Source organism: Xiphias gladius, chromosome 21 (assembly GCF_016859285.1).
Source record: "Xiphias gladius isolate SHS-SW01 ecotype Sanya breed wild chromosome 21, ASM1685928v1, whole genome shotgun sequence".
NCBI lineage: Eukaryota > Metazoa > Chordata > Actinopteri > Istiophoriformes > Xiphiidae > Xiphias > Xiphias gladius.
This window is the reverse complement of record NC_053420.1, coordinates 19604458-19632010: the sequence shown is the minus strand read 5'-3', so window position 1 is coordinate 19632010 and position 27553 is coordinate 19604458. Positions and strand designations below refer to the sequence as shown.

The 27553-nt window shown below is 39.1% G+C and overlaps 1 protein-coding gene and 1 long non-coding RNA gene across 2 annotated transcripts; one reads left to right on the top strand and one right to left on the bottom strand.

Moving 5' to 3' along the window:
• The first annotated feature begins 22 nt into the window (after window positions 1–22).
• Window positions 23–4563, top strand: LOC120807212. Its single transcript, XR_005709796.1, has 2 exons — window positions 23–136; window positions 3976–4563. It is a non-coding gene; the product is annotated as an uncharacterized LOC120807212 (long non-coding RNA).
• kdm5ba (lysine (K)-specific demethylase 5Ba) lies at window positions 2394–26093 on the bottom strand. Its single transcript, XM_040158918.1, has 27 exons — window positions 25941–26093; window positions 21102–21179; window positions 20782–20904; window positions 20437–20607; window positions 18479–18604; window positions 18021–18114; window positions 17793–17899; window positions 17456–17614; window positions 17177–17296; window positions 13311–13469; window positions 12681–12862; window positions 12222–12384; window positions 11653–11772; window positions 11128–11322; window positions 10580–10761; window positions 9600–9724; window positions 9114–9264; window positions 8644–8764; window positions 8098–8453; window positions 5786–5924; window positions 5506–5685; window positions 5253–5411; window positions 3955–4377; window positions 3702–3792; window positions 3439–3626; window positions 3071–3334; window positions 2394–2887 (listed from the first exon to the last, which is right to left on the bottom strand). Exons 1-27 carry the CDS (start codon window positions 26091–26093, stop codon window positions 2750–2752), a joined length of 4467 nt encoding a protein of 1488 aa, XP_040014852.1. The 3' UTR covers window positions 2394–2749.
• Window positions 26094–27553: the final 1460 nt, after the last annotated feature.

Sequence of the window (27553 nt, the reverse complement as noted above, 5' to 3'; positions counted from 1 at the left end):
CGGATGATGCTGGAGGCAGCTAGCCTGTTTAGCTAGCAAGCTAACAACATCAGGAGGAGGAAAATGGCGAGACGGTGAATGGCAGGCCACGCCCCCTTGGTGGCCATCTTATTTGCCCCTGAGTTCAGACTGTCAGGTACAAGCTGTCTCCAACACAAACACAGCACAAATCTGACCAAACATTACTAATGCAAGATTTGCACAGGTAAGAAAATGGTAATAAATAAATTGATGATAAAACATGGAAATAGAATCAGTTCACTGCCGTAGATTTTTGTTGAAACCGTTTACCACAAACTGAAAATTATAATCTTCATGAAGGGGGATTTACTGCAGCACTGTTGTATTAGAGTGCATTAGTTTTAGCTCAGTGTGCCTAATAAACTGCCAACTGCTTAAAACACTCAGTAAAAATGTTCAAGATAAGAACCTTGCAGGGAGCAGTGAGACCATTTATAATAAAAAATGTCTAAGGATTTACATAAGGTTACACATGTTCAGTGTTATACCATGAGTTGTACTTGTGAAGTTATCTTTTCATTCATAAAGGCTGGCCACAACCAAATAACAAACCAATTGAAAAAAATGGCTGTGCATGATAAAGAGACCCGGATTGCAGATGTCAGCCTCATATAATTTATAAAATTTAATATACAGGTCCTGGTAAAGTACACATAAAATTATCTCTCAGGTTAAATGGAATAGAAAACTTCCTAAAATAACTTGACAGAAGTAGCAGGTGGTAAGGCTGCTCAGGATGTGAAATTACACCTTTTTTGGATTTGCATACATTACAGAGACATAAGTAAACAGCTTTTTTTGTTTTTTTTAAAGTGCACACTTCAACATTTTGCACAGCTTATAGACCAAATTAGAAACTAACCTGCATGGTTGTGAAAGTCAGTTAAAATGAGATACACCACTACAACTTGTTTCAAGTGTTTAACTTAGTAACAACTGTTTGTGTGCTGTATGGGCTCACGGCTTAGAGTTCAGACCTGGTCTGAGATGCTGAGAAAGTGTAATAGTAAATAAGTTCATAAATAATCATTTAATCGGTCACAACCTGAATTTTATTAGTGCTTTAACTATCTATTACCCATTGCATGGTGGTGTGTCACAATCAATTATGAATGAAGAATAATGTGGGATTTTTTTTTTTTTCAATATTTATGTAGTTATTGTGCCTAACTGTATTTATCTAGTGTATGAGTTGACTGAATGTATGTTCTGTTGTACACATACAGGATTGATTCCTGCTGTTTTTAAGTTTGTTTAAGTCAGTTTGAGTAAATGACTTCCCTTTTTACTCATGCAGATATGCAGATTTGTAGCCTCACTCTATTGTGGTAATACCAATTGAACAGCTATAAACTGAAGCTGTAGAAATACATTTTTTGTTAAAACTGTAATTGAAATTAACAGGGTTAAGGTGCTAATGTGAGCCACTTCAGGTCATGTCCTGCCATTAATGTGGTCGGTTCAGGTGTCTGAAGTCATCATCTTGCTCAAGAGTTTTAAAATTTTATCTGCTGGTTTGAAGAATCCCAGCAGGTCAACTTCAGGCCACAGTTACTCCAATTTGCAGCAAAGATTGACATGAGGCTTTTCCTTTGAATCGAGTTTTCCTGCGAGAGCTCAATGACTTATTCTCTTTCCGGGGTAATTCAAAATCAACCTGGCATAAGATGAACTTTACCAGTATGGCGTTCGGCACCAAGAGGATTGATGATTCCAGGCATATGGGAACAAACATTTTTATTTTATAATGCAAACTGCAACATATGAATTATATTATTTACCCAAAGGAGCAGAAAAGGTCATATACCCGTGGCAAATAAATCACACAGTCTGTGTTAAATCTAAGTCCAACACAATATTTTCATCCTAAACCATAAAGGGAAAATCCACCCTAAAACAAAATGTACATTCCTTTGATGTTGGACAGTTCATTCTTACTTTGTGAACATCATCAAGTCTAACCCAGCGCCAGGACCCTTATTTTTTTCCTCCGCAGACAGCGCAAAACGGAAACCTGAATTCATATCAAAGTCAGTGATTTTTTTTTTAAGAGATATGGGCAAATATGCAGGTGCAAGCTTTTGCACATTTTGGATCAACAAGCTCAGACATACAGTCATGGCCTCTCTTGCTTCTGATTCGAGTTGTTCACAAATTATAACTGAACTGTGTAATATCATAGGATTCATAAAGTGAAATCTTCAGGGTTTTAGCTTCAAGAAGGCATCCTATCAAAGAATGTCTAAGCACAAATATAGCTCAGGTGAAAACTGAACTTCAATTAATCAGTTCAGTTATTGCTTAGATAAATAATATTTACTCTACAAGAGAAAGATAAGTTTCACATTGTTCAGATGCATGTAAAAAAAAAAAAAAAAAAAAAAAAAAAAACCTGTTCTAAAATGTGATGTCAAATTGACTTTTTTTTTTTGGTTGAAAAATCCCTGCGCTGTTGGTTCTTGAAACATTATGCCATTTTGTACATCTGCATCAAGTCTTGGAAAGTTTCAGAAAGGATTAGTTGATTGGCTGAAAAACCAGCCACGTGACAAAAACAGTGACAGAAGTCTTTTGTATCTCTGGAAAAAAAGTAAATAGCACCATGTTCACTAAGGGCAAGCCAGAAGGTAAAGGGGGGGAAGCCACAGGGCACACAGAGTTCAGGTGTGCACTTAAGTGCTGCGGCTTGCAACAAAACTGCTGATCCTTCAAAGTCACTTTTTGGTCTTCATTCTCCTCTTCTGTAGTCTGGCTGTGTGCAGCTTATGCAGATATAGTCCTCCTTCTCTGCTCGCTCAGCAGACAGTCCGACACAGATCTGGTGGAACCACTGGTTGCAGCTGCCGTCACACTGGACCCAGTTTACCTGAAAAACGGAAAATATTTTTGTTTTTTGTTTTTTTTAAACGTGTTGTTGCTTCTCTCTCATAGCATTACCCCTTTGTGTACTTTTAATCTGAACAAAACAATAACATAAGTCAGATAACATTCAGATCAGGCGATGCAAGTGCTACATGTAGTGTATCTAATAAAATGATATAAAACGTACCTCGTCTCCCTCTGGCTCTCTGCACCATGGTGCAGCACAAAGCGAGTAGTCCTCCTCGGAGTCTGATGGAGCAGGGTCAGACACTGTGTGTGTGGGAGAACTAGTCGTCTTGGTTTCTTCACTCCTCTCTTTGCTTTTCTTGGACTTCTTTTTGCGGCACTTCTTGGCCTTCTCACTATGCTGAGAGTCTGAGCTTTCCTTACGTCGCTTGGTCCTTTTGCTCTGTCCATTCACTGCCTCCTTTTTGAGACTGGAGACTGCATTCTGCATTAAGACATTATAATAAATATACCAAAAAGTATTGATAAATATCGCGTGCATTTGAGAACGTGATCACTCAGCAAAGAACTTTGCTGTAACGTCACTACCTTGTTGTGGTTGGGGCTCCCTCTCTGAGACGGTTGGTCCTGTTCTGTGTTGTTCCCACAGGGGGCGTTATATGAGGGCAGGGGGGCCAGTTTGTACAGCAAGTATCTGTACAGCTGCTCAGTCTCAGGCAGAGTGACCTGCAGCAGGAATCCCTCCACCATCAGCTCATCCAGCTCAGGACCGAGTCCTGTGACAAATATGGTAGAGTTCAGAGACTAATAAAAAGAACGGACGCAAAGTGCGTAAAAGCTTTGACACTGACCCTGGAGTGGAACAGACTGGTGCTCTGTATAAAAAGATGAACCATTTATTTCCTGAGTCAGATGTGAAGATATTCTGGGTCCAACTCTCCCCTGAAACGATAGAGAACAATCAGCAATGCCATCCAGCTAATGTCACTAATAAAGCCCTAATAAACAAGCCCTCTGATGGTGAATTATAATCAACAAAGCAACAGTAGGGGGACTTGTCTTTTCCACTATATTTACACTGAGTAATAACATGTTTCCACTGACCATCTTTGACACTTTCTCCAGCACTCCCTCTGTGCAGGCCTGCTGTACTCTATGCTGCCATCGCACCGTCCTCTCGATGAGGAAGCGCAGGGCATCTCCTTCTGGAAGTCGAATCCGAATCCTCTGCAGTGAAGCCAGCAGGGGCAGGACCTTGTCCAGAGGGGGTTTTCTCGACCGCTGACAAAGAGGGCAAAGCCAGGCCTGGCCGTACTCGAGGTCTGCAGTTGTTGTTTCCACACAGCCACCGTGGAACACTTCTCGACAGAGCTCACACTGCACTATGGCACCTGAAGGGGCCTTTTGGCAAACACAAACACTAAGTGTGCAACAGTTTTCAGCAGGAAGAAGCTTAGATTCATTTGAAGCCCTCAGAGCCAACAAGATGTCCATCTCCCTCTGGCGGACCTCAGCGAGAGCGGTCATCTGTGATGAGAGAAAATTTAATTTATTCAATGAAATGAACAATTCTCACTCTCATTCTGCTACCTGACACCAGATTATCTGTCATTACCAACTACTGTAAATTAGATAGTTCAGTACACATTACCACACTTTGCTGACACAAAAATGTGTTACTGATTGATAATAAATCAATCATGTTTTACTGTTCACTTTGTGAGGCGTCCATCCTGTGTTTTGTTGCTTTGTGCCTACCATAGTACACACACGAGTATTGCTATAAAGTTAATAAGAAAGGTGACAGTTTGACTCCTTTTCTAGTTATGAGTTCTGATGTATGCAATCTTTAGACAGGAGAATTTAAATATTAAAATAGAATAATGTTTCGAGAAAATTCAACAATACAGGGCATTATGTCAAATTTAAAATGACCACTACAAGCACAAACTCGGAGTATATGCAAGGTAAGATAATTTGGGGTTAATGAAAGACTATGATTTCTTTTTGGCAAGTTTTTTTGGCAATTTGAGATCCCTTGATTAAATTTGGAAAGTGTCACTTGAGTGTCATGTGCATTTCAATGAGCAAACTCAAGTTCACCTGGATTTCATGCTTTATGTTAAAGTCTCATTTTAGCACCACTTAAAAAGGAAAAAAAGTACAAAGTCTTAAGCTTTTTGCTGGATTTTTCTGGAGTCCTGCAAAGCGTTTTAACTTAAGATGTAATATGTGATTAGTCACCATCATAACAAAAACATTAATAATCTTGCTTTTACCATATTTGGCAGCTCTGATTATACTTTTTGTTATACAGTTATATTATACAATTATACTTACTGTGGAAATAATTTAAAAAGAATTTAAAAAAAAAAAAGGAAAGATATTACAGCTACACTCACGGCAGAAGCAGAGTCTTTGCTCTCACAGAGCGCTCTCTCCACGTCACATAGAGACTCCAGCTTTGTTGAAGATCTTTTACTGATCTGTGGGGCCTCTTTTGCTTTTTTAGATCGTGACTTCTGATGCCCGGTCCCTACATCACATCTTGGGCAAAGCACCTGAAAACATAAAAGCAAACACACATTACCTGTTGGCCCAGGCATGTAAAATAGCTTTGAAATGACTCACAGTAAGTAATATATCTCCATTTACCTCAAGGAGAGAGAAAGGGGAGTTTTTCAGTAGGAATGTCTTTGCTGCGCTCTCCTTCCAGGCCTGAACGTCACTGATGAGGGCCTCTAATCGAGTCAGTGGGTCGAGCCTCACTGGGATTCCCTCTGCTCTGAGAACCAGCTCAGAGAGGCTGTCCAGCACAGGAATACGTCCCCCGAGCTGCAACCACGGTCACACAATGATTTATAATCCACACGCCACCATCTCTTGCCAAGTGTTAAGTGCGGGGAACATTCAGCATAGCTTCAACCTATTTTACCTGGAGTGCTTCGGCTTCATGCAGCCATTTCTTGGCCTTGGTGACCACATCCTTCAGCTGCAGACAATTGGGCAGATAAGCAGGGATGTTTTCTACTTCTTGTAGAGCAGCGTCAAGTGTTTCTAAGCTGTGATATGGCCTGTGAATGGACATGAAGGGTTAACAAAAATTAAAATCAGATTTCATATTAAGAGTTAAATGCAGAGGACAGAGGACACGACAAACAAAACTTTACATTTTAGTGAAAGAAATGAATTTTTCTCCCCACAGCTGTACATAAAACAACATCAAATATCAGATCAGTTGAAGTGCCTGCTATGGCAGAGTCCGGTGCTGTGCAGTGTGTAGTCTCTGTGGACCCATTAGTGGGTTAAGCACTGTCACAACATCATGATCCTCTTTATCCAACATGATCCAGCTCTGCAGACTTGGCACATTTCACTCTGCACTGTCTGAAGTGTAAGCTGGTTTCATGTTTTCACTTCATATCTGACACTGCTATTTAAGAAAATAGTGCATATACAAAATATTAATGTATAAAACTCACAGTTTTGGAATACAGCATTCACTTTATGTTAAGGTTACAGCACTGTAACCGCTCAGACGAAAAGTAAGAAGTAGGTGGGGTAGAGTTTTGTGCATTGAACAATTTGTTGTTTTTGTAGTTCCAGTTCATTTGGTTTTTCATGGTAATTTCATACCTTATGCTTAAACTTTGTCACCTTTTCCCTGACAATATTAATAAAAGTAATATGTTTACCCGAACTATTGGTAATTTCATTTACACACTTAACACCAAGAACAAAAAATGACTGATCTATTTGCGTGAAGAAAAAAAACTGGATTATCTGACTTGAAACCTGGTAAATGTTACTAAGTAGTCCATCTGCCTCAAATCAAAAACATGATCCGATGTCATTATGACCCATTGTTGCTCAGGCAAATGACAGCTTGGATAGAAGGACATCTCCCCCTCTCACATTAATTGGCAGAGTCAATGTTATTAACATGAATATTCTCCTCAAATTTTTATATTTATTTCAGTCAATTCCTCATACACAACTGGCCTTTTTCTCCAGCATGAAGAAAGCATTCGCAAACTTTATCTGGAATAAAAGACGATCAAGACTTCGCTTAACACCACTATAAGTACCATATGATAGGGGAGGGCTCCAACTACCCAACCGCTTATGGTATTATAGGGCAGCTCAGCTTAGAGCAGCCCTCTTCTGGTTCTCTGAACTGACCAATCTATCATGGGCCGAGATAGAGAAAGACAGTGCAAGAGGACTAACTCTGGATACGCATCTCCACGCTGACTCTCTCAGATGCCTTAATCAGAACACAGCTAATCCATTTTTTTAAAACTACGATTACAGCTCGGTACGAGTCACAGGACATGTTTAGGGAACCCAAAGGGTTATCACAATTTTCTCCAATTCTGGGGTTACACAGTGTTTACACCAGGTAAATCAGACACTGGATTCAGGCTCTGGGCTCAAATGGGATTACAGAAGATCTTATACCTTTACAGAGATATCACCCTTTTGTCCTTTGAAAGTCTTAAAAAGAAATATTTGGGCACCCTCAAACTCATTTGTTAAAATATTCACTAATACGGAGTTTCATTCGCTCTATGATTCAGTCATATCAGTGCCCTGTTTTAATTGTCATTGAAGATCTAGCAACATCAGAGCCCTATGCTTAAGGAAAGATCTCATAACATACAGGAAATTGTTAAGGTCGTCTACAGAATCTTCGTGGTCCATCTCTGAGCCTTTTGATTAATGAGCTATTATTCTTGCATATCAACTGAAATGCTTACAAACACAATCAAACAAAGAGTCAGATTTAAAAAAAAAAATATGGGATTAATTTCTTACATTTTTGGAATCAAGACCTGATAACTTATCTTCTTTTAGTTTTTTTTTTTTCAGTATACAGGCATGAAGGTATGCATTTATGCATGTGGGTATATGAGTATAAGTAATTTATTTTCATCATTTTGTAAACTATTATTATTGTCTTTATCTACACTGATGGCTCACAGTTCATGGGTTGGCAGTTGGGAGGGAGGGAAGATGTTTCGAGGGAGACTTGAAAGATGCAACCGATGGATTTTGGAAAAGAGATGTTTCATGTTCAAAATCAATAAAGATATGTGATAACAAAAAAAGTAGTCCATGTGTTTGTTTCTTCACCCAAACCACAGCTACAGGGTTGATGAAAAAGACAAAAAAAAAAAAAAGCTATGGAAACTGACGTATGGAAGATGCAAACAAGACAGGCCCAGTGTGGCTCTGTGTCCTCACCTGGCTTCGATGAGGCTGAGCACCCTTTCCTCCCACTGCTCAGACACCGTCAGCAGCTCCTGCAGACGAGCCATGGCTCTCTCCACAGAGCTGTGAGGGGCCAGGCCCACGCCCTGGTCTATCAGCCTCCTCATGGTGTCCAGACAGAGGCTGTCTGGCCAGCTGCTGGCTTGCTGCACTGCCTCCAGCCAGCGAGCCTGCTCCAGTCTAACCCTCAGCAGGGGCAGCTGCGGCAGCTCCACGTCCAGGCCAAGACTGACATCCAGCAGGGCCTGCAGCTCCAGCGGGCTGGGGGACTCATCAGAGAGGAGACGTTCACTGCGCTGTTGGAAGTCATCCACCCGGGTCAACAGGTCCTGGAGGTCATATTGAAAAGGCATTCAGTACCAATTTTGAATACTTGGACAGCACTATGTTCAAAAACTCAATAACTTCACTACTACTAGAAAATACATTTTTTCCCAAATTAAAATCTTCATGATACTTGTACAAAATGTACAAAAACACTCATATACACGATAACAAGTCTAATCTGAGCTTACTAACCTTCAGTAAAGGAGCCTGTCGGATGGTACATGGCAGGTTGTCTAACTGTCGGACAAAAGACCTCAACTCCTCCACAGCCAATTCGTTCTGGTTTTGAGACTTTCCTCCTCCAGAACGATACCTATAACACAGATAAAAACTGTTGAAAAGACCGAAAATGACAGAAACGGCAATAATAAATAAATCAAAAGAAACAAAATAGGTTTCCTCTAAACTGTGATGTTAGCACCTTAAAAATTAACTCTGCATTTTGCCACCTTTGTTTGGCAAGTTAAATGGAAAGAGGAGCCCTGCTACCTCCTATAATAATAATAATAATAATAATAATAATAATAATAAATAATAATAATAATAATACAACAAATTCTGATTCAGCATCACACAATGTTTGATGTGGGTCAGAATCAACTATGGTCTGATTTTGATTCATAGCGATGATACCAAACATGTCAAATCTATTTTTGTAGTACCTCGTCTGCCTCTTCCCATTGAGAAGCTGTTGTGCCATCACAGCAACTTTATCAGCCTCTGAGGTGACTGTGCGTAGCTGATCCAAGAGGATGATTTGTGGGAATGCCTTTGCATCTGCCTCCTCCACCAGGCCGTGAAGCTCTTCCAAACCTGATCAGGAAATGGTACTTTTAAATTCTCAGAAAACACATCCACAGATTCTATAATTCTTATATATGTCACTAAAATGAAAGGGTTGGGGGAAAAGAAAAAAAAAAAAGTAATAAAAGGGTTTTTGCTCATTCTCTGAAAAAACACAAAAACAGGGACCTGGAGATAAATGCAAGACGAAGTGTCAACAAGTGGCTTCAAATATAAGGTAAAGTAATATAACTCAGTGTTACCAGCTGACAGAGTGCTAATGAGTGTATCTCTTTAAAATGAGGAGGAGAAGGGCGTCTTTGAGACAACACTTTTGTAAGATATCATTTGCATTTTCTTCAAACCTCTTTTCTTCTTTCCATTGTTCTCCAGGATCTCCTGAACATTACAGACCCAGTCTTTATACGATTCTGCACGCAGCTTCACCGACGCCATCATGGGGTACAACTCATCCAGTGTAAACTTGTAACTGCAGGAAAACAAAAAGCAAAACAATTAATACATTTTGACAATTTTGTCATTGTTGAAGTTCGATAGAAAGTAAAATGTAGAATACACTTTTTTCTTAATTTACTTTGAATGAGAAATTGTACATAAGAAGCCAGGCAGCCTTTGTGTGCTTTTTCTCTTTTTTTACAATTAACTACTGCTTTTCCTGGAATTAGGGAAGACGAAATTGCAACTACTACTGCAAAACCAAACTGCTTTGTTGTTTATGTAACACTGCTTTTTAAGCAACATGCAAAATTCTTACTTATACTTTTTAGAGAGTTGTATCTTGTTAGTTGTCATTATTAGAATGTTTTAAAATGATTCCAATCATATAACAAGATTACAACTTTATGAAGTTCAGCTTTTTCAAAAATCACATATTCCCATGTCACTGCCTCAGAAAGTGTAGATTTACTTTCCTGGTCCAATTTTTTCTCTTTGCTATTTAATTGCCAGTAGAAATTTAAAGCAGGACTACTTTTGCGTAAGTGCCCAAAAATGCCCTTTAAGTAAGAACAAATGGGCAAAGCTGCCCATTTCTGTGAATTTGATTCTCACACTGTTGGTTTGTGTGATGTACTACTTGTGAATTGTGCTCAGAAATATAAAGTAGCTGTGATACATGAAGTATGCGATTTTTTTTTACTCTATTTAAAGTTGAAAACCACAAGTTCCTTTTATGATAGCATTTGGAAAGAACCTTATAAAAGTAGCAGTGTGCATGCCCAAGTAGCATCTTAACTGATGCAGATGCTCCATGACAGTAGTAAAAACAAAACGAGTAAAATTCAGAAACAAATATGTTCAGTTGATGTGGTTACTGAAAACTCACTGGAGTGTGAGGTTGCTATGAGGACACGAGCAGAGGTCTTGGGTGTGGTACAGACAAACCATCTTGCCAGGACTACAAGCACAGGTGATGCCAGACAGGTAGCAGGTGGTCCGACACTTGCAGCACTGCCGCTCCTCGTCTGGGAGCACCTCATAATCAACTTGCTGTGATTGCACCACGCCCTGGGGATACAAATTCACAGTCATTATTGCCGAGGAGACAGAGGAGCTAAATGTGACAGCTGTGCAGACCAAAAAAAGTCTCAGATTCTAAATCTTATATCTAGTATGATAAATATCTTCAAAAGTTCAAAGTTTGCTCTAATTTATCCTTGATGACACTTCATTAAAAAGTATACCAGCTTTGCTACAACTGCCCCACAGGAGCTAATACAACAAACTGAAGAATTAATGAGATTCCACCCATTTACTCAAATTTTCAAATGGGTTTTGGGCGTTAAATACAGAAACTACATGCTGCCGTCGTTTTAACTCCTCAATCTGATATACTAATAAAAAAGACACGTCCTTCAGACAAGAGGCGCTCACCATTTTATTAATCTTCTGTCTTAGTCCCTCTTCCTCTCTGATCATAACGGTCATCTCCTTTTGCACCGCGGACGCCAGGTCGACATCCATCGTGTTTGCTTTACAGGCCATGTTACAAACCATCTCGTCATGGGAGAAGACACAGTACCTGCTCAGCTGGCGATAGTGTTCCACACAGTTACGGCCAATGGGCATCTGCCAGAAAACACGGATATAAGTCACTGATGCAGCAGAAAAATATTATCATTATCAAACAAAACCCTGTTCTTGCAAGTGACATTTTCCAGTCCCATTAATCTCTTAATTCTATTTCAGGTCTTCAGTTTTTATACAGTATGTATGTGTTGTGCATCTATAGGTGTTTTCAACTCTTATTTTCTTCTGATAATAAATAGCACATTTTGATGTTAAAGAAGATTTTTTTTTCCTACTAAATTCTAAGCAGGCATGTTTTTCCTGAACTCTGGGCACAAAAAACATCGACTGGAGGATGGTGAAAAACAGATGAATTAACTAATTTCTTACCCAATCCATTGTACAGAAGTTGACAGCTTCAGCAAAGTTGAAACCCTGGTTGAATCCACTGTGGTAAGCTCTGGGAAACGTGATGACAAACTCGCCTGCACACTGGTTGGTGCGATAGATCTAGTTAAGTGTAAGAAAGGAAAGAAAGATTACAAGTTGTACATATTTAGCGGTCCCTGTTTTTTGTTAAACTTGTGATTGATTGGAACTGTTCAGATCTCTTCATTTATATTTGTTTTCTTGACATATCTAAGATTACATTTTTATTATGTGCTTGGATTGAATCTCTCAAGTTTCATGCAACATGTTTGACATTTTCCCTCTAGTTTCTTGATGGTTGAGGTATTTTTGTATGCATCATGCATTTAAAACCTGATGTATAAGCACTGTCACAAGTCTATCAGTAACAAAGCATAGTATGTGATTCATATTCATATATTCTGTTGAATAGTGATGTGTGATAAGCATGTGTGAGGATCTGTCATCACACTTAGTGGATAAAGATCTAGCCTTGTTTCAGACATTTAAATGTGATGATTGATAAATGAGTGTAACAGCAAGCTTGTTACCGGGACACCGTTGTTCATCAGCGTATTGGGATTCATGATGGTGACCAGCTGGTGAAGGAGGTCTGGCTGGGACTCAAACAGCTCAGGGGCCAGTTTCTTCATGACCGACTCAAGGTGCTCTGCAGCATAACCAGGAGCCCCGTACCACGTCTTTGGCTCCCCCCTACATATATGGTCAAACATCTCAGTGAATAAACACTCAGAATATCGCCACACAAATCATTTCTGCCATGATTGTACTGTATAGTACTGATATGACACATACTATAATTTAATGAATTATCAATTTGCCAGAACCCTGCCAGGACTGACACTGTTTGAATTTGTAATATATTTCATAAATAAATCATTTTTTCTGTCCAACCGTAGAGAAAATACCACAGTTCTCCAAGTGAAAGAAAGACAAAATTAGAAATCATTATTACAGATACATAATAGAGTTTGGTGAGGGCACTTTACCAGTGTAGATAGTTTATGGAGTAGCTCCAGTGGTCCTCAATATGCCAGCAGAAGGAGGAGAAGCACATGCCCACATATAGCCAGGGTAACTTCATCCCACAGATGTCAGCCGTAACGTGAGTCAGCACCGAGGCATCCAGAACCGGCATGTTGTTCAGGTTCCAGCCGCTGCTCAGGTAATGCTGCAGGTCAGAGACAGATCTCAACACCCCGCTTAACCTCTCAATCAAAACACAGCCCTCTAAGATGAAAACTCATCACATCTAAAAACAAAAACATGATATCAATGTTGTTCAAGTCTCTCAGTTCCCAGCGAAAAACCTACACTGCTTTTCAGCAAATACTGAAAGATATTTTGACAAAAGCCAACATCCTTTGAAGAATTTCAGTTTTTATTTTTTTTTAAAATCAATGTTTATTAAGTATTAATATTTTTAGACATAATTACCTGTTGTATGATCATGACCACTATATTTTTCATAAGGTTTTAGAGGGATGAAAGTTAACATGTGTTATAGTTTCCAGTAAGGTTCAAGTACAATTACTTAAATTAACGACACCAAATTATGGCGAAAAATGAATTTTGTAATTCATAATACATCATCACCGTAACAGCAGACAGATTTGTACCTCGTCCTCAGGAGAGACTTCAAAATGACTGTTCCTCACAGGGAAACCACTCCCAAACTCCTTGGAGGCGATGTCTGCTCCGTACTCTACAGTGACATCCTCCTCAATGGTGCTGACTAGACGCCAGAACTCCTTCTCCACCAGCTCTGTGGGAACCATCTAAAAAACACACAAAAAGCCCTATATTAAACACAAATCTAGAAACCAAACAGATGGGCTAGATAAAATATGATGTCTATCCACAATCACTGCCACACATGTCAGAATTTGTGCCTGAATTGTTTGGACCAATATAAAGAGCATCAGCTTTTTTAAAGAATTCAGCTGGATAAAATTTTCTATTTATGACTTGTAGTACATGAGGTCTGCTTTCCCTGGCTCCCTGTTTCCCTGCACAACATCTGATAAGACAAACAGAACTCTCTCTTGAAGTGTTTTATCAAAGCATTCCTTTGTTCCAGTCCAAAGTCATAAAACCAAATAACAGAGTCCAGGACTGTTTCCCTTTAAAATCTGCCTCTAGTCTCAGAATATATTTTTTGTGATAAAAATTTCATGTAGTTGAATATAGTGTGCACCAAACCCTAGTAATAGATATTACTAGGGTTTGGTGCAAATTGTAACAGTAAAATTTTCATTTCAAAAATCATTACACTGGACACTCAACAAAGCTGTGGCACCGCCATCATGGAAAGAGGCTATGATATCAGTCATCCCAAAAGAAGATAAAAAATAAAGAAATCTGTGAATCTTATCATCCAATTTCTATGTTGAACAGATATTATACATTTTTAACCTCTGTAATTTCAAAAAAAAAAAAAAAAAAAAAAATCAAACACTTTCTGCCCGGTTTCTATAAATGAAGATAAGACAGGGTTTATAAAAAGTCGACAAACACAGTTGTCGGGTTACAAATTGATCATCACAGAAACGCAAGTGCTCTCTCTTAACTACATACCGAGTAAGGGAATCAGGCAGACATATAAATTGAACTGGGAAGCAAAATTCATAAAATACCTGGGAGTGTTACTCAGGAACTGAACAAAATATATAAAACAAACTAGACCATAATAAACAATAGGACACAGAAAATGGTCAAGACAAAATGGTCAACACTAGTGCTGGACTTTGGTTCAAGAATTGAGATGGTGAAAATGAGTGCGCTGCCAAGGTTGCCATACCTCTTCTTATCACTACCAGTAAGAATCCCAGAATCCCAGTTTGCAGCATTGGACAAACAGATATCCCAGTTTATCTGGACAGGAGCAAGGCCAAGGGCAAAATTTAAGACGCTCCAAACTGACAAGGAAAACGGAGGCCTAGCACTGCCAAATCTCAGAGAGTTCAATTATGCTGCCCAAATGAGATACATTGTCTACTGGTGCTCCCTGGAGTATCAAGCTAGATGGAAATACACTGAGCTAAATCTGGGTCAATCATAACCTCAGGCCAGGTGCAAAAGAATATACAGACCAAAAGGGAGAACAAGAATCACTGATAACATGGAATGACACTGTCAAAAATCCAAATTGGGAGGAGACAGTAAACTGATCCGGCCCTCTCAGACCCCAAGGTTTAGACCCGGAGAGATATACTTCATTTGTAAGGTGGAGAAAAAGTGTATGTACATTCATAGAGGGTACATTTCTATTCAGATATTTTCAGCTAAGACATATCTATGATACAGAAATTAAGAAAAAGGAGTTTCAGCAGAAGGTAGTGAAGTGATTGAATTCTTGACAGGTGCGTACAAACAAGCCCCCTAAACGATTGTTTCTAAACTGCACAGTAGTTTACAAAACCAAAACGGAAGAAATTCACTGTAATAAAAGATTGAAATGGGAACTAGAATTGAACATTAAGACTGTTGTTGTGAAATGCAACAAACTTCTACTAGCTCTAAAAAATGGATTGCATTCGGACGGAGGGATTTAATTTGCTTTTTTTAACTACAACGCACATAAAAAATAAACAATTGGGTTAGCAGCAACAATGCTGGAGACAGTGTGGGCAGATAAATGCCAATCACTTACATTTTATCTGGTCATGTATTAAAACTACAAACTTTCTGTAACAGGGTTATTCAGAACCTTGAGGAAATTTTATGGTACAAGATTCCCTGGGACCCCTGGATTGCATACCTGGGATTGATACCAGGTGACATAATTCAAAAGAAGGACCTTCAGAAATCACAATATTTGCATATAAAAAGGCCATCACAAGGAGCTGCTTGAAATGTGACCCCCCAAGACCAGGACAGTGGATGGACACTGTAGAGGAAATAAATATTCCATGGAAAAATTCCCCCATTATCTAAGGACTAAAGCAGGGACCCACGGACAATGCTGGGGAAAATGCACTGAATACAGGAGAAAAGAGGGGTCATGTTCACAGCTGGTCTTAAAAGAATGGATCAAAGTTTGCAAAGAGTGTAGTGACTTGGTTTGCCCAGTGAACCAGTCCCCTCAAAATTTAACCATTAACACCAGTCTATGCACTGGAGCCAATTCACCATCTGACCAGCGATGAATCGCCAACGCTACCTCAACCACTTGCTGTTTCCACTACACTCGCATCAAAAGTGGCTCCCACCGTAGAGCCGGCGGCCAACTGAGAGCTTCAAAGGACTGCCGAGGGAAGTTGGACCCGTGGGAGACAGCCTTTGGACGTCACTCTTCACAGCACACTGCCACATACATGCTTTCCATGCAAACTATTCATGGGGCTTTCCAAGGTCTTCTTACCAGATATAATCTAATTCTCACCTCTGTAGGTGGTAAAGCATCCGTAAACCATCTCAGATACATGAGTTATCATAAAATCTAATGTTATGCATTTTCCTTGAATTCATCTATTTTTAATCGTTAATCACCTCCTTGTTGTCATTCAAATCATCACCTTTCTATGTCTGTACTTACTCTACTACATGTATATATGAGAAGTTTTTATAAGTTGTGTGTTTATAAGTATTTTAATATCAGTTTCCATGAACAAGAAGAGCAACTTGCATTCCCACAAATGGAAACCGTTTAAATGTTAATCAGCAGTGATGACTGAGAACAGATCATAACCCTTCATACTTAAAGGTATAATATGTAACTTTTCCACATTAAAATGTCTAACACCAACAACTAGACTTATGTTATATATTTTGTTGAGTTGTGTACTTAAATTTTGTCAAATGTTTCCAGAAATTTTCAAACCTGGGAGGAATCTGTCATTTTAATCAAGGTAATGGTCCATTTCATTTGGTCGCCTGTCAATGGTGTCATATCGGTTTTGGTTGTCTGTCAAAAGTACTCAAAATTGACTATTTAGACAGTTTTAGGCCACATATTTACGATACTTTTTAGACCTCGCTTCTTTTTTATTTTACATTTTAACTGGATGACGCATAAGCATAAGTTATCAGAAAGACCAGCTGAGCAAATGTTAGTGGCAGCTTGGCTCGCAGCTCCTCCAATACGATGTTTAATGTGAAACTGCTTTATTCAGTGTTTTTCAGTGCTGTATTAAAATCACCGGGTCCATTTGTTTTGGAGAGGAGGAGACCTCTATGGATAATTTAGCTCCCGGTAAAAACCTCCTCAAGAATTAACACTGAAGGAATCATAACCAGGAGAAGCCGACTGCAATGACAGCAATGGTAGTGAAGACAACAATTCCCATGATGCCACACAACTTCACAATGTCCCCAAACTACATCTTTTGTTATTGTTTTGATCAAGAAATCCCTAGCAGCAGAAAATTACATATTGTGCGTTTAAACCAGTGACTGAGATTAAGGGAAAATTACCATTAAAAACATACTGACTAAATAGAATGGGAACCACTTGGATATCAATTAACGAGTGATGCAAACTCACATGAACTGGCATGTTGAAATAATCAGACTTGAAGGAGTCGGCCATGTCTCCAAAAGCTTGGAGGGTGTAGCTCCTACTGGCCTGCTCAAAGCCAAAAGCGACAGGAGGTTTGCCACATTCCTGTGAAAAAAAAAAAAAAAAGATGGAATATGAAGTCAAAAATCAACCACTTGCATCTGTACTGTATTTGTAGATATCAGAAAGGAGATTATACTCTTGTTCCCAATTATGAGCTTCTCTGTAAGGATTTATCTCCCTGGGAGTGGGTTTGCAGCTCACCTGAGCCAGGCACTTCGGGCATCTCCAGTCGCCTTTGGGAACATCGGGGAGGGGAGGGATCAGACAGAAGATGTGATAGCTGTCATCACAGCCATCACACAAGAGCAGGCGGTCCTCGGCACTCCCACTGCCACATACCAGGCACATGTACTGGTCCACCTGAGTACACAGAAAAATTGTGAGCACTGCCTCTGTTCTGTGGTGTGCAATTTTCTTTCATGTGTGTAACTGACAGCAGAGTGTGAGCATCATCCAACATAGATAATTTTTTTTATTTGTACAATATAGGAATTATAGTGTTGTAAAGCATAAGTTCTATACAATAGAGTAAACTTACTTTATTCTGGGGTGGTTTGATGATCTTCTTTAATACAGTTTCTTCAAATTCTGTTGGATCCTCATATTCAATGGGCTCCTTTTTCACCTCCGTGACTGCCATTCCCACTGAAACACATGGATGAGGGCTCAATGGAAACTTTAAGTTTTTCTAATAATGTCGCTCATTTTTACCAACTCATCCTACTGTCCTTATAAACCAATGAGTACTGATTGTCTTCGTTCTTACCAGGCTCTGGTTTGGCAACATATGTTCCCATCCTCCTCCTGAGATTGGGACGATTCTCACAAACTTCCCCAGGCTCGGTTTTAATACAACCTCTCTGTCAGAATCATAGTGAGAATCAGAAAGAAACAGAGAGACAAGAGTTGTACATTTTACTGGTTCGCCAGTAAGATTTCTGGTGTATACCCTTTTACACCAGGGAACTAATCGGGGAAATAGGTGGTTTAACCATTTAAATGCAAAAAGGCAACAGTCGCAGTTTGAATTAAAGTCAGCTGTCTTCTGTCATTGTGGACACGCTGTAAATGCATCTTGTTGTGGAGTTGACAGCCTCACATGACATTTCTGCCTCAGCGCGACTGCTTTGTAGTAAACCTGTGTTGAATATGTGTCAAAGCTGTATGTATTTGAATGTTAAACAATAAAATATGGTTAGGGTGAAAAAGAAGGATCAGACTCACTTCAGATCTCATTCGTTTTGCACGGCGAGCAATACTGCAGGTCTCCTGGGGCTGGACAGACTGGCGCTGCGGCAGGTCATGAGGGGTGTACTCCTTATCTTTAGTGTCATTGGTCAAGGTGGCCTTCTGCAGAAAGAAGTAGGGGAACCTTCCATCATTAAACAAGGAACTACTCTAAGTGAAACAAAAAACAGCCACATTTTTCTGCTGTGAATTTAAGCCAAATTAACAAAACCAAAACATGTTCACAGACAATATAGATCAGACAAAACCTGTTGGTGTTAGTATATGCTTTAAAAGATATAAAACATTCTAAAAACTTAAAATTTGGATTTAAAAATGTTTTTTTTCCCGCCAAGATCTTACCCCTCAACAAGATGTAACTTGACCAACATGATAATTGGGACAGTGACACAATTTTCATAATTTCGCCTCTGTACACCACCACGGTGGATTTGAAACAAAGCCATCAAGATGTGATAGAAGACTTTCAGCTTTAATTCAAGGGGTTTAACAGAAATATTACATTAACCGTTTACAAATTATAGCCATTTTTGTACATAGTCCCTCCATTTCCAAAGGCTCAGAACTAATTGAACAAACCAACAAAATAATAATAATTAAAAAAAAAGGATTATTTTTAATACTTAGATGAAAAACCTTTACAGTCAACGACTGCCTGAAGTCTGGAACCCATGGACATCACCAAATGCTGAGTTTCCTCCCTTGAGAAGCTTTGCCAGGCCCTTACTGCAGCCACATTCAGTTGCTGCTTGTTTGTGGGTCTTTCTGCCCTCAGTTCTGTCTTCAGTAAGTGAAAAACAAGCTCAGTTGGGTTGAGTCAGGTTTCTGACTTGGTCAGTGAAGAATATTCCATTTCTTTGCCTTGAAAAGCTCTTGGATTGCTTTTGCAGTATGTTTTGGGTCAGTCCATCTGTACTGTGAAGCACCATCCTGTCAGTTTTGCAGCGTTTGGCTGAATCTGAGCAGATAGTTTAGCCCTATACACTTCAGAATTCATCCTGCTACTTCTATCAGCAGTCACATCATCAATAAACACAAGTGACCCAGTTCCACTGGCAGACATGCCCGTGCCATAACACTGCCTCCACCATGTTTGACTGCATATACCCATGAGCAGCTACTGAATGCAAATTTAACACTTGGAATCAAGTCCAGACCTTTTACCTGCTTAATTTGTCATGAAACAACAAGGGAACAGGCCACACCTGACCATGAAACTGATGATCAGTTAATTGTCCAATTTCTTTTTAGCCTCTGCAAATGAGGAACTACGTACAAAAATGGCTCTAACTCCTAAACCGTTAATGCAATATTTTTGTTAAACTCCCTTGAATTAAAGCTGAGGGTCTACACTTCACTCGCATCTTGATGGCTTTGCTTCAAATCCACTGTGGTGGTATACAGAGGCAAAATTATGAAAATTGTGTCAGTGTCCAAATACTTATGGACCTAAGTGTATGTAATCCAATACAAGGCCTGAGACGTTGCTGTGTTGTTGTGTAGTTGTTGTGTCCATCACCTGAAGATAGTGGCACTAACAGTCCAAAGTAAACAAACTCACTGTCTTATAACTGTGTCTTACCTCTTTATCAGCACTGCAAACAAATACGGCTGAGAAGCCTCAGTAAGTCTTGCTCCAATACCTGGCACAGTTTCAATGTTGCTTCTAAGGTAATCTCAGGACCAAAGTAAAAGTAGGTCCACATTTACTCCATTAAAACTATAATACTGTCAACTATAATAATCCTGTGTGTACTAAGCTGCTGGAAAAAGTCAGTACCAATGAGTTTATAATAATAAACTGAATACATTGAAAAGACACTGTAATGGACTGTAAATTCTTCCAATAAACATCCACTCAACTGTGAACAAGAAGTCTAGCTAACTGCTGCTCTACTGGGACAAGAAAACATACAGTAAGGGATGTGACCTACGGGCAGATTGGCTCCAGTCTGGAACAGGTTATAGGGGTAGAGGATCCTCTCATAGTGTGCCCGCAGATGAGAGCCAATTGCCTTGCCTGGAGCAAAGCCCATCTTGACGGATATCTTAGTCCAGCGTCGCTCTCTGCAGACTGCATCGAAACCTCCCTCTTCATTCACCAGCTTTGGAGAAAGAGAAACCATTTTTTCAATATTTTAGATAGTGAGCACTGTTCCATTCCAATTTATGTGAAGAAATCAGTCACATGTAAATGAATGTACATACATAATTTTATTGTAAACTGTTGATGGTCCTCTTCCTATACTGATAATTGTAAAACTAGAGTTTGCACATACCTTATTCAGCTGGTAAAGATCCAAAATCTTTCTTTCCACATGAGGAATTTTCAGAGTGCATCCCTGGAGCTCCCAGAATTTTGCTATTTGATCCAGGAAGTTGAGCTTAACTCTGGTCTGAGCCTAAAAACAGGATGAAGCAAAGTTTAGTTAAACATTTCATTGTTTAACATGACTACAGTTATCAAGAAATAAGAAAAAGTTCAATTATTTTGTCCACATGTTGTTAAATGCCCTGAGTACCCAATGAGTACTATCATTAATTGACTGAATATATAAATATATAAACTTAAATATATAAACATAATATATGACTGTACCTCCAATTCATTAAGCCTTTGTATCCGTGGTGTGAATTTCAGTCTGTCAACATCACAGGCAAATGGTGGCTGCCATTCCTGTGAGAATTAAAAAAAAAAAAAAAATACAAAACAGAACATTTTATTAAGCAAAATGGGACCAAATCTTTAATGGTCACACAGAAAACAGAAGTCTCTGAAAACTATTTGCCAGCCTGTAATAAATGTGTTAAGACCCCACATGAATGATGTATAGTTTAAGTCAAAACAACCCATAACAAGCCTGAAGCTATGAATGTAATTCCTTCTTACAAAAAAAATGAGACTTAATATCCTGGGAACTGTAGTTTTTAGCAAACATTTCTCAAACAGCAGGAATAAACAGTGTTTTTATTTGAGACTATTTGCAGATGCAGATTTGGTGCACTAATGAGTCTGTATGGCAGCGGGACAGTGTATCTATTGATCTTAAAATACAGTATTTCCTTGACCAAATATTAAACCTTTCAGAGTACCACAGTTATCCTATTAGTAGAGTTTGAAATATAATGTAACTGAATTCTTGACAACAAATAACAACCGGCAAAATCAAAGGGAAATAAAAGAACCTTTAACTGTTGTTGCTCACCACTTAAGTGTGATTTTAAAAGGTCTGGAAAAGTCTGAGTCAACAGGGAGTAAAAATCTAAAACTAATCCTGTCTACACACCAAGTCTGAGCATCAGGTAAACTGCAGTTTTTCAAGTAAAGCAAGAGACTGTTATTAGAGACAGGCCTACAGGAAGTCATTGTGTGGGCAAACATGCAAATATGCTCATAGAAATGTTTTGGGTTGGGCAATATGGTTTATCAATAGTGGTAATGTAATAATAGTTCATTACATATAGATTTTTTGGTGACAACATATACACACATACATACACATATTGTACATCTACATACATTATACATGTTTTGCATGTACAAAACTACATAGTAACTAATCTGACTCACATTAATCATATTCAGCAGTATGGCAGTATGTTAAAATCAAATGTTACAATTTAAACGGCTTAAAATGTTTGTCAGAACCTTTGAATAAAATTGGCTTATTATCAAATAACCCAAGAATCATCAAGATGTAACTCAACAAAACACACAAGAACATCGAATCACTGCCGGGCCCTGTGTGATGGTATTAACACCACAAACTGTCTTACTGAGAGACTGAACACTAATAGGTCTGATGTCAATGCACTTGCACACTGTTAAAACAAACCTACTGGTATTAGACCACACAACTTCCTGCAAGACTAGAGAACAGTGATGGCCCAATAATCAGCAAGATCCTCTCGGTTTTATATCATAAAATGTGTGACACCACACTCCTGCTGATTTGTCGTGAGTGAGAATATTTACAAAAGAAAAAATAACAACTTGTGAAATTGTGTCCTTGAGTTTGATAGAAAGTGTGCTATCCTGGCCAACATGAGGCTGATAATGGTATATACTGTCATAGACTGACATGATTATACTGTTACTTTGTTGGCTAAAGAGCTGTTGTATGTTAGCATGAACAAAACTCTAACATGTACAGTTGGAATAATCCACCCACTTCTAAAAGCTTCCTAAAAATCCCAGCATCATGAAGAACAGACTGAAATGCATATCTCTGAGATGACAGTTTTCAGATCTGCTCTTCATCGAGTTTAAAACAAGTATTTTCAGAAAAAACAAACAAACAAACACACACATCTATTAGCTTCACACACTGCTTTTGATGTGTTCAAAAAACCCCAAAATCTATGATCTCTGAAGAAATCCACAAACTGAATGTGTGTATAACCACACCCGCTCTCACACAGTACCAAGTGGATGGCTACTTTTTCTTTAATGGCTCAGATTCTGGCCTCAACTCTGTGTTTAGGCTTTCAGAATAAAAAAATAAAAAAAATCAATGTATAAAAAGCAAAAAGCAAAAACTACACCCTACAGTGTATCTACAGTCTGAGAAAATTGCGACTTTTTAAAAATTTTATAGTAGGTTTTCAGATAGCTATGCATTTTTAATTGACATTGAGGACAGTAATAAGTAATTATACAGTAACTTGTTATTGCATTTGTATCATAGCAAAAGGGATCCATCGACATTGAAATGAGGTCTCGGTTTTGCTCTAAAAACACCATGTTCACATCTTGAGAACCAAACTCCCTCTGAAACTACACTGCAATGAAAAGGGAATGTGCTAAATTAGCATGCAAGATATGTGACCTGGCTCAGTTGGGCCTGGAAATCAGGCTACAGCTCTGGATCCAATTCAAACTTTAATTAACACAATATTTCTTAAATAATATAGAACCAAACAGTTAATTTGTGAAAATAGTCAGCATTCTCTTTATAAATGGCCACCTGTAACTGTGGGATTAGCAGTATAAAATGTAAAGTGTTAAACACAATAGCTAATGGGTCTGGACAGGCTTTTTTATTTCCTGGTTTGAAACTGCTAGTCAGAATAGGTACAACAATAGCTGCATTAACGCCACCTTATCATCCGTAGACAAAGCTGGACTAGACCCACAAAATGTCCAGGCACAAAAGTCGTTTTGAAACATATGGAACTGCGCTGGGTTTTCTGAGCATTCTTCAAGCACAAGTCTGACCACATCAGCTAAGATTACAAGCACAATTTTGGTCTAAACATGACTACCCTGCCCTCTAGTATAAAATGACAAGTGCTAAGAAGTTAAACCACAACACATTCACTGAGAATCATTTGCATATGTGCTACCACCATCTATAGTCAGTAAAACCCTGCAGGAAATACTGACCACATACTGTGCACCCAGAAATCACTGATCAAAAACAGGTTGTGGTGCAATGTCGTCTTCCTTTCTAAAACACTCTCTTTTCAAACACTTTACACAAGAGAAAAAGTGGAGAAAAAGGAAACAAAGAAAAGGAGATCTCAGGCCAGATCCTATCTTAAAAACACAGGATGTTACATATACACTGTGTGCGCCTTTGCCATACAAGCCTGCAGGACGTCCAACACTGTCTTGACATTTCACTCTCAACAGCTCAAATTCACACTGCTAAAAAGGATTTAAGATTGTTTATAGGTTAATTAATCAACCCACACAACACCCTCAATGAGTAGGTATTGTATTTTTTAATTTTTATTTGTTGACCTGCTGCTTCTTAACCATATGGTACCTAATTAAAAGAACTACCCTGCATTTTAAAACCTGCCATTGCTGTCATAAAAATGCCAGTAAATTAGAACAACTTGCACTGATATCTTAAAGCTGTTCAGGCTAAAGTGTAGTAGGCCACAACTTTGTCTCCCGATATATTTCTAATGGATGAGATCAACAACAGGTCTCTTTAAAAGGATATGCATTGTAGACTAAAGCGCAGTTAAGCACTGGTCAAAGAAATGCCGTAAATAGGCTGTCCCTTCTTTGAGTGTTACACGTCAGGAAAAATCTTTGCCTACACCTTTTGCCACTGCCTTCTTTTGTTTACATGAGCACTGCATTTTCAGCCAAAGCACCAGCGAACACTAAAAACACTTCTTCGCCCACCCTTTTTATATAACAATTCAGTCCCTCTTACCCCGTTAAACCGAGAAAAATGGGCTTTCACAGCTTCCTAATTTCTACTACAGATGAGTCTCATGTTATATGACGGCATACAGATCAGAGGAAACAATTTCCACCCAGAGCCTTCGTGTGTTTAAAACTGACAAAGGGATATCTGCCACAAATCACGTTAGTCATCAGTCATGGTGATATCGTTTATTTAAGCAGAATTTACCCTTTATCTAATTTGCGTGGAAGCTGGGACACACCCTTGAATGCCCTCCTCTCCCACAGTGTATCAGAAATAAGGTCAATGTAAGATTAATTTAAAATCCGTCTATTTGAGGGCTGGATTCGTAATTATTTCATCTTCTTTGTGTGCCGAAAGACTTTATATTTGACTCCTGTGACGTTAGGGAGGTGTGGATTAGGGCAGAATAATCGTCCAATTAGAAAAAGAAAAAATTTATAAAGACAGCCAATCGTCCGAGAGTTGCTTTCATAATAACGACATAATGTTATTCTGCAAGACTAAAATACTTAGCTAACTAACCGACGCCGTCGACAAAAAGGAATAAAAGCATTCAAGTAGGTTTTGCGTGTAAAATGTGACAAAACTAAAAACAGAAACACTGTCCATTAAGCACCGTGTTTAAGCGACCCCATCTCTCCATAAACAGTTGGTCACCGAGCACGTAGGTAACGTTAGCCAGCGTTAATGTCAGACAACTGCAGCTTTAAAACAGGCTCAATTAACGTTGGCTAGTTTACCTCACTCCGGCTAAATTCGTCAAATCCAGCTGGGAAAGTTGGGCTTTTCGTTTAACTAATTGTTCAAAAGCAGTGGCCAAAAGACTTAATTTAAATCTTGGTGAGTTATTTCCGTGCGCCGACTCCAGGAAGCATTTCATTCTGCTCTAACGTAAACAATTTCTGTTACATTTGCATACAGGCAAACTTCAGCGTTTGAATTATTTTTAGAAACCATACCCCAAAAGCTGACTGATAATAAACGCGCGTCTGAGTGTTTTGAGGTTAAAAACTTGACCAGGACATGGGATTTCCTCCTGAATGGCATGCCTGTGAATGGTTCTCTATGGCTGTTGCAAACACAACACACTCCGGGCTCAGGCTAGCTGACAATTCAACTCGGAGCCGCAATCCGCCATGTTGAAACCTGTCTAAAAACACAACTTTGCCTGCTAAATTAACAACAGCAGCAGAGGCCAACACACCACACCGAACAAAAACAAAACAAAAGAAAAAGTAGAATAACTGTCAAAATGTGGAAACACTCACCGGTGGCGGGCGGACCTTGCATATCCCAGTTTTCTCTGCAATGGGTCGTATTTTGTTGATGTACGCAAAAGGGTCGGCGAATTCCTCCCAGCTGGGCTCAAAAACAGGGCACTCCGGAGGAGGAATGAACTCATTCAGCTGAGGTTGAGTCATAGTTGCATCTTCGTTATAACTGCAGCTGAATATTTATTGACGGGTTTCCTCAAGCCGAATATGATCACCGATGATTTCTGTCCCTCAGTTCATGTCCACTCTACACTCATTGAACTCAAAGACGAATTATCTAGTTGGAGACAAGAAGGTGACAGCCAGGGACCGTAATCCTCCGCCTCAAAAAGTAGACACCCACAAATTATTATTTAAGCTACAGTCTGTTTCACATTCAGTCGCATTGTGGCCACGTACCACGCAAACACACGCTTTTAGTCATTATTTCACATGCGAATACTGATTGTGTGTGTAATTCATATTTAACTAAACGATACAGCTCCAGTGGTGCGTGTTCATATCTGTTTGAAGGAGTTAAAAGCCTGTAGGACTGTGTTAGAGTAGCGTAAACGCCTTCGACGTCATTTCAGTCTACTTGAGTAACGTACAAAATAGACTAAATTGGAGTTTGCTCTCAAACAGTTAACACTTTGTAAGTACAATACTCTTTAGTTAAGGATTATATAGCTTATTGGTTCCGTGGTTTCCTCGCAGATGATCGCGCCTCTGCTGGGTGAGTTTGATTCGTGTCACCCTTTCGCACGCCGGCACACTAAAGACCACTCGGTTTACGGAAGGGTGAGTTGGATTGGCGTTTTCCTCACCCCGCCCGGCTGTGCCGACATAATAGATTCGACAGACGGCACGTTGGATTATGCTAATCGAACACACCCACTAGATCTCTACGCGTTGACCGGCACTTCGTTTTTAAATGGTCTAGAGGAGCTCGTTGATTGGTAGAGACTATAGTCATATGGTGACCGTTGGGGTGTTTATGTTTTCATAATAAACATTTTAATTAATTTATACCGTACCAGCCCACGAACGGATCTGGCATAAAGGATATCATTTATAATGCAGTACAAATACAAAATTTTGAAAATGTTTTTAAATCATATGTTAAATCATGCCTTAATGTGCATGAAGTCACTTGTTAAATAGTTTATCAACCATACAGAAAAACTAGAATTACTAAAACTACTAGAGCTAGAATCTCTCAGTTGTATGCCTCCACCAACCCGTCAAGTTGCAGTTAACATCCATGTCTTTCCAGGCTCATATAATATATGTAGTGAAAACTTTGGTGCAATTTAATGAAATGTATTACATGTATTTTTGATTTGTGATATGGAGATATGTAAATAAAATTGATTTGACTTGACTTTGTTAAGCTTCATTGTACTTGTTCCGCTGAATGTCAACTGTTTTAGTGTTTAAATTCACTGAGAGAAACAAAAAGCAGAGTCAAATTCTTGTGTGTGTTCACATGCTTGGCCAATAAAGCTGATTCTGACAGAGCACAAAGTTGTAGCCATGACAGCAGACAATGCTTGCTAAAACATAGAGGCTACACATGCATCTTCAACCGGGCAGCACAGAAGATCTACACAATCACCACATATTTA